Below are 12,171 nucleotides of genomic sequence, written 5' to 3'. Positions count from 1 at the left end.
TAAGAGCACAATATGTACCTTTTTCTGCTCCTAGTTCCTCAAAAAATGGTGCTTCACTAGAAGACATAGGGGAATACTGGAGGTACAGCAGCAAGCTGGCAGAGCCCCAGCGCTGCCTTGCGTTAGTGACCACACACAATTCCCAGTGCCTTCAGGAGCCTGTGCCCTAGGGGAGACTTAAATGAAATAATTTTCATTTTAAACAAAGACCAGGAAAGAGAACCGCAAGCAACTACAATAAATCTTAATACCATGTTTGAGAATAGAGTTTTTATTCTTAAAAGTCTTTACCCACTAGCATGCCTCTCCTGAGAAAATAAAAGGTGTCTTCAATTTACAAAGGAGTAAGTGGAAACTGGAGGTACTTCACAGCTATTCTCATAAAGGATGGAAAATCCTGGATTATACCTATAGAATTTAACTTAACTGTGGCTATGAAAGTTATGCAAATTAGAAGGTTTTTCTAACACCTGAAAGAGTTGATAAAAACATTTACATCAAAGATAGACAGGCATGCCTGTCAGACTGAGTATGTCCTTAGCTCTGTTGTTAAAAACTGTGCAATTTTATCATTTAGAATGATGAAACCACAAGTCATAAGAAAGACTCTGCGCAGGTCTATTTTAAATCAGTAACAAAACTCACACCACCATTCATGGATTTCAAGTGGCAATGGAGACAAAAGCTTCTGGATCCTCCTTAATTTAACATGAAAGCAACCACATACTCTGGTATTACATGGTCATATAATGGGCAGTTTAGGTCCAAGAAGGCATAAATTAATGTGTCCTTATAGGTTTCTTACCCTGTGGTAACTTAATACTGTTTTGTACTTTAGGGACTCAATAGACAGAATGCAGAAATATTTTTTATCATGAGAATACGATAAAAACCACTTTCAGCCTAGAGTAAGAACCAATAAGAATTTTACAGAGTTGCTGCATTTTAACTTATTGAATATCAATCCTGAAGTGCTGTGAACCACAAAAAAAACAGAAAAAAAGCCTTTTACACCTTTATATCTTTATGTATTCATCATACATTGACGAGGCTCTCAATATATTTAAATTACAATGTTTCAGCTCATTTAGCAGTCTGTGCATTTTACAACACAGATTACACTTCAGCTGCTAATGCTGTTGGGAAGATCCATTCCTGTTTATTATGGAGACACTTCATTTAGGTGCCTTAAAGGTTAATGCATATCCACCATTTCTTCCAGGAGAGACTGCAGCTTATGCAGCAACTACAATACAGCTTTTATAGCCAGGTATACACTGGAACAGCACAAGTTAATAATGCCCATTTTGTGGAACTACAGTAATGTTGGAAAAAATATCAGACTTAAAAAAAAAAAAAAAAAAAGAACTAGAAACAGTATCTACACAAAATGTAACATGAAGTAATGCAGAGATGGAACATCTTGGGGAAAGGTGGCACAGCAAGTATTCCTCAAAAATCCTACTGAGGCCAGTTTCATTGCACTGCACTTCGTCCCAGCCAGATATAACTTCAGTGGTCAGAACTGTCTCCACCAGTTTCTGCTATAGCTGCTTCTGGCAGTTTGAATTGACCGTTCCCTCTACATATGAGTAATTAGGTCCAGAGAAGCAGCACAATCTTGGAGCAAATGAACCCATCATTGCCACTTAGTGAGCACTGGTTAAATTCAGTGCACTGGTTTAAATTCAGTGCAGTGATTCCTGAGAAGGCGACTAAAGCCCATGTGCCACTCCAGGTAGCGGCTGTGCTCCCTTCCTAGAGGGGACATAAAGGCTGTCCTTTGGCCAGTTCCAAACCACACATGCAGTAGGGATGTCTGCATCCTTGATCAAACACAACACAGAGGAAAATCACAATGCAGATACGTTACTGGTGCTCTCAGTACCAACTGACCTACTGATTCACCCCTCTGGAGTCACATTATTTGCTAATGCACACACATCCCATAGGCCCTTGCCTGGCAGCCTAGATCTCTTTCCAGCTCCTCCTATGAAATAGCCTGAACAGCACAAAGAAACCCACACAGAAGGATCTCTGGAGAGGATTTCCTTCTACAAGAATTCCTCATAAACAGAAATTTTCACTCCTTGAACTGATGCTATTTCAGTTCTACAAAATCAAAAACTTATACAAATGATAATGTTGCTTTTCACAAACGATAAGAGGTTACTTATCCAAGATAATGTATAAACATTGGACTTAAGCACATCAAGTTACATGATGAGTATGATACTTCAAATTTTCCAGTCTGTAAGCCAGCTACCAGCAAAAGTGGAAACAGGAAACTGTATGCATATTTATTGTTTAGGAATAATGCATTTCATCTTCTAGCAGGTCATTGTGGAACCAGATCTACATTAACTAGAATCATGTTTTTACATAGCTCACTGCATGGAGAAAAGCAAAGAGGAACCCAAGGCAACTCTCTGCAGTTGTACCTCAGCTTTATCTGTAGATGAAATCTGTAGCAGAAAAGAAAATATGAAGTAGCAAAATGGCAAGAAACACACAGAAATATTATAACACAATTCTGACTTACCTATGTGATAAAGTCCTATCCAGTCAGTTGGATCTACTTCTTCCTTAATATCCCAGAAAATGATGAGGTTCTGAGACTGTCCCAAGGTGTATTCATACATGCTGGCTGTCAAACTAGACCTGCTATCCGAGGTCACTAAATCAGTGTCACTGTTGGCACGCTGCAAGTTCATGTTCTCCGGCATGGTGCCCTGGGAGGCCAAACTCTGCAGGTTCTCGGGGCTCAGGGTGTACCGGAGCTGCGGGTTGCGACGGCGCACGAAGAGCAGGTGTTCTCGGGCTGAGCTGGCCATCTCTTCTCACTTCTGTCAACTCACGTAAAAAAGTTGTTGTTCAGAGATCTATCACAACAAAGGGAAAAAAAGACAGTTTTAAGTGAGACAGGAGATGACTCAGTCAGTTATTAAATGGAGAAGTATTAGTGCAAAAATGTTCCCACAGAAGCCTGAAACAGACCGAGTACTATGAATTGCAATGAATATTTCTCTTCATTGCTCTACCTCTGCAAAGAACTGAGTGTCTGCACACTAAAAAAAAAAAACAAAACCGATGCACGACAAAATATAGAGTTAGCCACACACCATGAAATAACATTTATAAGCCAGAAAACAGCAGAAAGCAAATCGTCCAAGACAATCTATGAAACAAGAACAGCCCCAGTAACAAAGTTAACGTAAGTGTGGCCTTAAGAGTGAAGTAGCCTTAAGAGCAAAGACGAAATGAACTCATCTTCTACCATCAAAATCCCAGCAGTACACAATGTTTATGGTAGTTTCAACAATACGCTCTATGCACTGTTTGATGAGCATGAGTTAAGTGTCAAAGCCTGGATGTAAGGTTGGACACATTCAGCAGAAATAACATATCCCAGATTTATGCTACTATAAAATCATCTTGTAAGGATTTCATCTTATAAGGTACAAAGCATAGCTTCTGAGGACCTCTACGCCATTAAAAAAACATGTCTATACCATTAAAAACCATTGACTGAGGTACTTTAGACTACAGATAAATATCAAATTAGTCCATTCATCTGTGCAGTCAAATTTTTGTTGTCCTTCTCCATCCATTAGAAAACAGAGGCCTTAGAAATTCAAGGCAATTTCTTCAGCAAAGGAGCTGCCATTGACTCTTTTCCTCCAGCCCTGAGCAGACACTTCCCTGAAGTGTCTTCCCTGAAAGGGCCATGCCAATATAATCACAATACATTCTGAATCAGAACTTGCATTTCATTATCCATTACTGTCTACATTACTACATCTAAATTACTGTCAACTGAAAATAAGCCTTCACATTACTCACAACTTGTGATAAATCATAACTTATCTCCGATTTTCTTCTCAAAAATATTTCAGTGTATGAATTCTTCAAGCATACCAAAAAATTATCTGCTGTTTTTCAGGTTTTCTTAAATGGAGATGTTTTGAAACACTAAGAACTAACAAAGGGGAAAAATAAAGTTCAACTTATCCAGATGTCTGCAGTATATCATACACTGTATGTGATTCAGCATTAAATAATGCAGAAAAGGAAGGAAACAAAATCGGTTCAATAATTCTACATATACAGAAGTGACATAGAGACAACCACATTTACTTCAGAAAGCACATGACACGGTCTTTCCTGACATGAGGAATATTTTGGCTGCATACACATTTTATTTCTGGTGCTGGATGCCAGCAGGGTTCACTACCTCCTCTCTGCCATGTTCCTGCACACACTGCCCCTGATATAAGGGTCAGTGAGAAAGGGGGGACTTTGATTAAAAGGGCCTTTTTAAATCAGAGTCAGGGAAGTTAGTATCTTGTTTCTCTACACAAAGTTTTATTCACTAGATCTAAAAATCCCAGAGTGCTTTGAGACCAGAAAGGTTGGTAAGAAACAGCCACCACCTTCCCTACAAGCCAGTGAAATACACAGGGATCAGCCCTGTGATGTGACAGCACACACTACAAGTAAGTGTTAAATGTCACACTGACAGAGTTCTACCCCTGAGTCAGGAAGTCCTGATTTGCTCCTGAGGCTGCCCACCGGAGTGAGCAGCTCGAGCTCCTGCCTGGGAACCACAGCTACAGCGCCAGCTCAGGCAGTATTGACTGACAGACTGACAGAGAGCTACTACGTTTCTTGTCTCTGTCCCACAGCCACAGATTTATGTCTTTTTGAACTACTGTATGCAGTGGTTTTATGGCAGTAAAATCATTGCATAATAAGTGTCATGCAGGCAGACTACAAGGTAAAGACAAAGTTTTAATAGGAAGGATGAAGAAATTTTCTTCAGCTGCAGAGACTTACACTGTACCCAGGGCAAAACTGGCATCTGTTGGAACATATTGAAAATTTATATGTGGCAGATGGATAAACTCATCTATGGTTAAGGACACATGAGAATTAACTTGTACTAGCCAGGACTATGCCACAGGTTGAGAGACTAAAATAGCCCAAGAAAAATGTAACTCCGTTGCAAGTCCATTTTCCTAAGTCCCAATGGCTTGGCTATCACTCTGGTAAAACACATTAGTTTCTGAAAGTAAAGAAAACCATAAATCTAAATGTTGTGTACTTGTTTGATCCCATTCATAATTCCAAGTGTGCCACTGAAATCAGTTTGCAACCAAGTTAAACTCATATATAAATGAGCTCCTATTGCAGTTTAAAACAAAAACCTCCAAAAATTCAGCACTCATAAGTTTTTACAGCATTTTCTAAATCATTAGAAGATGTTGTAAAGGGGCCCTCAAAGGGGCCCTCATGTCAGATAGTACTCTGCTATGCAGTATCTCACAGTGAGATTAATTAAGAATATTTGCAAAGAGAGAAATATAACACTCATATGTAAAAGGGGAAAAGATTATTGCCATAAAACCCAATCCATAAGAAGTGATAGAAGGGCAAAAAGAGCCACTACTTCAAATATTTCCAACTGAGAAAAGAAAGGAAAACCTTACATACTGCCTTCCTGCCTACAAAAGAAATGAGTTCATTGGGTTAACAAATCCTGATGTCTGTCACTAATAACATAACTAAGAGAACATTAACATACATCCTACCGTAGACTGAAAATAAGAATTATCCTCCCACCTTCAGTTCCTGCTAAGCACCACTGAAACAGCATTTGCACCCAGACTGTGCTGTAAAGACAATGCCCAGGATTAGCTGTGTGCACCTGTCCTGCCATGAAGGTTCAGCTCATCAGGCTGAACACAATCAGAGCAGTGATATCACTGAGTATCACACCAAGCTGGCCAGGCATATTGTTTCAGGAAGGCAAACTGAAATGTTCAACTTGAATTAAAAGCATTAGGAAAATACAGACATTCAGGAAACCAGCAGACACTAACTTTACCAAACTATTTCAGCTGAAGAGCAAAACCTGTATCAAAGCTGCTTATCTGTTTCACAGCGTTTTCTTCAGTACTTGACAAGAAGCTTAAGGAGAACTAGAACTGATTTCTTCTTAATCTCTAAGTGGCCCAAGTGCAGGATTATTTCTATCTAAATATACTCCCCAATTACTAATCATAGAGAGACTAGAACTGGGAAATAGTTCCACTTAATACACAACATACAGATAGGAAAGATCCTCTTGCCCAACCTTCTTCACTAAAGGAGATTGAAAAGAAATGTCAGGCCATTTCACACAGTCAAATACTCAACAGTTTTTTAAAAAAACATGAATGGAAGCCCAAGAGTTCCAGCACAGGAACAACCAAAAAAAAAATCCTACCCCACCATGCAAAACAAACCTGAGTTCACATGCTGCTCTGTTTATCTAACTGCTAGCAGTGATTCATTTCTTGTTTATGCAGCACTCTTTGATGTGGCTGAGGGGTGCTGCTCCCAGCCTCTTCCCACAGCGCTTAGTGTAAAGCAGCTCCGCAGGGCCGGCCCCGAGCAGGAGCTGCCCCGGCCCGTGCTGCGGGCTCGGCTGGGGCAGCGCCCGTCACCCCGCCGGGACAGCGCCCGTCACCCCGCCGGGGCAGCGCCCGTCACCCCGCCGGGGCAGCGCCCGTCACCCCGCCGGGGCAGCGCCCGTCACCCCGCCGGGACAGCGCCCGTCACCCCGCCGGGACAGCGCCCGTCACCCCGCCGCACCCTCGCTCACCGCGCCGCAGCCCTGCGGGGCAGCCGAGGGCGCTGCAGCCGAGGCTCGGCGCCCTCCGGAGTGCTCCGCACACGGCGGCCCTGCCGCCGTGTGACACAAGGGCAGGAGACACTGTCCTGCCCGACTGACACCCAAGTGTCCGCCGCTCACGGGGTCACTGAATCACTTTACTAACATCTAGCCCAACCATGAACCTAACACAGGTTCACCACTGTCAGTGTCTGACAGCTCCTTTGCTGAAGAAATATTTTCCATAATATTGAATGCAAACCTCCCCAGGGGCAGCTTGACGTCTCCTCTGCTCCTTTTCCCTGTTACCTGGGAGAACAGACTGACACCCAGCTACTTCCAGAAGTTGTGGAGCACCATGAGGCTCCCCCTGAGCCTCTTTTACTCCAGGCTACACACCCCCAGCTCCCTCAGCCACTCCTCACAGGGCTTTCACCAGCTCCCTTGCTCTCCTTCGGACACATTCAGATCCTGCTTGGTGTGTATCTCTCAAATGCCTCTCCCAGGCTGAGATAAGCAATCCCCATAATTATACAGGCTGAAGAACATATTAAGAATACAAAGAACAGAAAACACGCTGGTTTTGGAATTACACACTGTGTGACACTGCTTTGTTCACTACAAAGACTTATAAATGCTACAGTATAAGGTTCAAACTGACCATCTGTCTGAGCTAAAAGCGGCAGAGAAAATGCTTCTTGAATAAATTTAGAATTTGGAGACCCTTCTCTGCACAGAACTCAACAGCAGCATATTTTCTGGGATAAGGTAGGACTCCAGTCCCCATAGTGGCTTCAAAGGTGCTAAAAACTCTGGCAAAAGCAGAACAGTCAGAATTCACTGTCGGCTGCAAAACCTGCCTGTGCAGCTGGGAGATGGTTAGCCATGATTCACTCATATTCTTCACCACTGTGCACTTACCCTGCTCCAGCACTGAAGAGCTTTTCTCTCCTCTAGAGCTGCTGTGCACCTCTGCCAGCAGGACAGATGGGCCCTTCCCAGTAAAACTCACCAGCTACTTACTCAGCATGATCATCAGGAGCTGATTTGGCCTGAGACAAAGGGATTAACTGGATAGCTCTTTAACTCAATAGCTTCCTTTCAGGCCTGTATTTTACTATTTCAGATAGCAGTTTGGTCTATGAAAAAAAAAATAAACACAGCAAAATAATAAAATCAGATAAAGCTGGCATGAGGTATCCTTTCCTCTGTAGACAAAAATAAGATAAAAGCTTCATCCTTCTGCCCAGATGTCCTTTTCTTGTTATTCCTGCTGGAATATTTCCAAGAACTTCTACTCATCGAGTTTTCTTCAGTGCACATAATGGAATTTCTCTCAGAAGGTATTTCACCGATTAGTAGGATTTTTCTCCATTAGCTAACATTCTGGCAGATCCAAGTTAAGCTAGCACATTTGGATGCTTCCTATTCTATTACCAAGATAAAGATGAATATAAAAGCTGTCACAGTATTCAAGAGCCAAGAAAAATCAGTTCTTTAGGATCTCTATTTTTCTCCACTTATTAACAAAGAGAGGGTAATAAAGCCTTTTCACTTACATGAACATGACTATGTCCTAAGTCTTTGGTATTATTTAGTTGATTAATTAATAAACTTGTATCACATAGCAGATGTTTAGTTTTATTCCAATAGATCATGAAATTCAGTATTTCAAAAATACAACTACCATCACATTACATAACTGCACAGTTCTGAGCATCAGAAGGCAGAACAGGCAGGCAGAACAACAGCAGGCAGAAAGTAGTGAGATCCTTCAGCTAAAATATAGTCCCTAACTGTTCAATATTGCTACCTAGAATGCCTGAGTGCTCATCAGGTCTACATATTTTAAATAATTATTTATGCAGGTAGATGATACTAACAAGTCCAGGGCAAAAAGTAATCATTCCAAACCTAGGGAGTTTGTGATATGATAAAAATCAAAAGAGCAATGTCATAAACTGGAAAAATCAAATCATTACACTTCTGAGACCATTTTTCTTTTTAATTACAAGCATACTCAGGATATATCAGAAAGATTAAAAGGGAAATAAGTATCCCTTTTTTCACTCCAGACTTTCATAATAGGACAATTACTGGATACTCTTGGAAGCGGCTTAGCCTGAAGCAATGATGATGAAAACACTTAATAAATTTCCCAGGTTCCAGAAACAAACCTGTATGTGCACAATCTTTTAACCAGATTTTCTTTGTGATCAAGAAAATTGCCAAGAAGGTCAACTTAAGCATCTTGAAAGATACAGCACTTTGTAGATGTTCTCCCAAGAGAGACGCTTTGACTTTTCCGTTCAAAGTATCCCCACAGGAGTGCCAGACTAAATGACGTGCCTGACACTGTGCTGCCTGTGCAGGTAGCTGGCCTCCTTAGGGGAAGAAGCAGAAGTCCTCCAAAAAATCATTCAGAGGACCAAAACCACTCTCTCTCTCTCCTGATCTGTGGAGGAAGCTGCAGTTACTCAAGACTGAGCAAAAGAAGACAGATTTTGTTGGGATGTCCTTTTGCCATGTTGCCCTGCTCTGAGCCATGTGGGGAGTAAACTGCACTGAAAAACTCTGCCTTCAGTCTGCTAACTCATCTTCTGAACTCACTGCCAGGAAATCACAGCTAGAAACTTCTGGAAACTGGACTCATGTTTTAAAGTAAAGCTAAAAATTACTGCACTGTAATTTGACAAGGATGTTGCTGTACAGGAGAGGGAGGAAAAAAGGAAAGAATGTGCACATGCATCTCCAGACTGCTTTGGACTCAAACCTGGTGACTCAGCTCAGATGTTAAACATCAGCTCAGATTACAAAACCACCATATAATTTAGACTGGCTGAAAATCTACCCTAAGGGAAAAAAAACATATAGTTCAGCATAAACATCTACTTTAAGAAAACAGTCCATTCATTATTTGGCCATAGAATGGCTCCATTCATTCAGTATGTAAGAGAATATCTATTTTCAATAGATTTCTGTACCATTAATTTGTAAAGTGAGTCCTATACACTTTGTATATACCTGGAAACAAATGTCACTCTCATATGACCTTAGCTGCTTGAGTAAGTCTTCCACCTTCTACCCAACAACAGCAACTTCCTTACAGCAGGCAGAAGTTCCTGCTCAACCCTGATATCATGGCCAGAAGTCTGAAGAGCTGTGTATATTTCTGACAGGTCCACACACCCTGCCCAGTAGCCCACCAGGCACTGGGCTTTCAGTATAACTTACTGCATTAATTTCCAGGCAAAAGCTTCAGCATGGAGCAAGCTGGTGCACAGCACACTGGCCACTGGTCAAAAGAGTGAAAGTCGTAAGTATGTCCCCAGAGACCAGTGCACACATCCACCCACATATGCATAGCCCAGCACCCTACAGTTATCCCAGTTTTGGAGGGTACTTATTGAGGTACTTCGTTGCCAAGGAAGACAAATGTCCCATGTCTCCACAATACTGTCCCCACAGCTCAGGTGGAGTCAGAAGCCCTGAAACACTTCAAGCTAACTCAGCCATATGAACTGTGGAGTTGAAGACTGAGAGCCTGGATAAGCTGCCTGGAATTGTAAGGAAGGGGTTACGGAGGGTTCATCCAGGCTGTGAGATCCATCTGGCCTGCAGATGTATCTTAGTACTGCTCTGCAGACATACAGGAGGATGTCAATTGCCTAAAATTCATTCCTGTCTTTCACGGAAGTAGCAATAAAAGAACTGCACATAAATTTAAATTAAACATACCAGATAGGCTCCTATCCTCTAGACTACTCACATAAGAAAAAAAATTTGACTGGAGATTGTAGGGCAATTCCATAGCTAACAGACCATGTTCCATATGTATTATTTGCCCTCCTTAACCTCCTCCTGGTGTGGCAACTACTTTAACCAAGTTTATTTATTTCAGTGATCTTACCTGCAGCCCCACCCCTTAGAGGGGCTTCAGAGCCGAGACAGAGACTTAAGGTACCCTGCATATTGTGAACCGTGGCCTTGGATAATTCACGATGCAATGGTACTCTACAGAAACTTTAAAACCAGAATCCCCACTGCCAGGCTTTGATCTTGAGTGCCCACAACACAACTATATCTACTGCTAGTTGCAGTTGCCTGGTTGTATTCAAGAATTTCCCTTCCAAGTACTGATGCAGCTGCTCTCAATTTAGACTTCTGATGCCAGGTCAAACAATCCATCTAAAATACAGCCCTCTTCAAATGTCTATACTAGAAAGACAGACTGTATTCTCTATGAGAAGCTACTTTGTCACAGGATGGGAAAATTAGAATTCAATTATTCTGTGAATAAACTATAATATATGCTCATGCTTATATATGTGAAAGCCTGCAGGAACCTATAAATGACAAAAAAAAAAAAGGGGGGGCAACCCATCCAACACTCTTGTAAACCCTCCTCTCTTTAGGACTTGCAGAATATCACCAGCAACAGCCCACAGTTATCCAATAGTAAGTTTTCTCCCAAAGCTTTTTCACAAGAGACAGTAAAGACCAAACTACAGAACTTCTACAGAAAATAAAAACTTAGCATTTGCCTGTTCAGGAAAGGAAATAAACAGGGAACCAGAAGAAAGAGTACAATGCCAAAAAAGTTTGACAGAAAAGAAAATATGTATTCATTTGAAAAAAAACAAAGGAAATCTGCCGGGCCAAAAAAGCCCCAATTCAAAAGCCATTTATAAAATAATGCACTTGACAGAAGAAGCAGTACTATTATTTACAGCTTACTACAAGAGTAGTTCTGCAATTTCAATCTGAGTCTCTGCAACCAGTACCCAAGCAGAAACTATTCAAGGAGTGTCACATCCCTGAATGATAGCTGTATTTTAGTGATACTTAACAGAGCCTGATTTAAGCATTTCTTTGGCAGTTATTAAAACCGGGTGTATATATATTTAGATATGCAATAAGCATTCCTATAATTCATTTTAATTCAATTTTTAACTGGAAATCCATTCTATGCTGATGGAAATCCTTGGAACATACAATGAATATGAATGAACATTCATTGTTCCACCCATGCAATCTGCAATCCAATACAGTAATTTCCATTTTCAAGCCTGTTTGCGCTCAATTTTCTACCACATAAAATTGATTTCACCCACTGAAATGGTAACAAACCACCACAGACCAGGTACATCTCTCACACAGAGAGATTCTTGTGTTACCAGGGAACACAGGAATGCTGTTTCTCTCAAAGCAGTGCTCGCTTCAATTCATGATGTTATTTATTCGGTTTTGTCACAAAGGTGTATTATCAACTTGAAAAAAGGTATTTCTTTGTGCAAAACATGTATCAACTGACTGCAAATTCAAGAATTCTATAATTGAAACATGTTGGTAGACTGAAGTAGAATAACAAAGAATGTCCATGAGTGCAAAGCAAAGCAATTTCCCTAATCCTCCATTTTTTCAAGTTCCAGCCTGTTAAAACTGATCATAACGTGGGCATGGAAGATGTTTTAAAAAGACTCAATTGATCTCCTTAAAGAACAAAGGAAAATTAA

At 41.1% G+C, this 12,171-nt stretch overlaps 1 protein-coding gene across 3 annotated transcripts in view; it reads right to left on the bottom strand.

The window, feature by feature from the left end:
- Nucleotides 1–12,171, bottom strand: part of HECW2 (HECT, C2 and WW domain containing E3 ubiquitin protein ligase 2) — a 165,541-nt gene that overhangs the window by 101,686 nt on the left and 51,684 nt on the right. For all 3 annotated transcript variants that reach the window (XM_072932420.1, XM_002193323.6, XM_072932421.1), the window contains exon 2: nucleotides 2,543–2,882. In XM_072932420.1, the coding sequence (XP_072788521.1) occupies nucleotides 2,543–2,834 (292 nt within the window). In that variant the 5' untranslated portion in view covers nucleotides 2,835–2,882. The remainder of the gene's footprint in view (nucleotides 1–2,542; nucleotides 2,883–12,171) is intronic.

The sequence above is a fragment of the Taeniopygia guttata genome, chromosome 7 (assembly GCF_048771995.1).
Source record: "Taeniopygia guttata chromosome 7, bTaeGut7.mat, whole genome shotgun sequence".
In the NCBI taxonomy this organism is placed as follows: Eukaryota; Metazoa; Chordata; class Aves; order Passeriformes; family Estrildidae; genus Taeniopygia; species Taeniopygia guttata.
The sequence above is the reverse complement of the archived record's forward strand: the minus strand, read 5'-3'. Positions and strand labels throughout refer to the sequence as shown.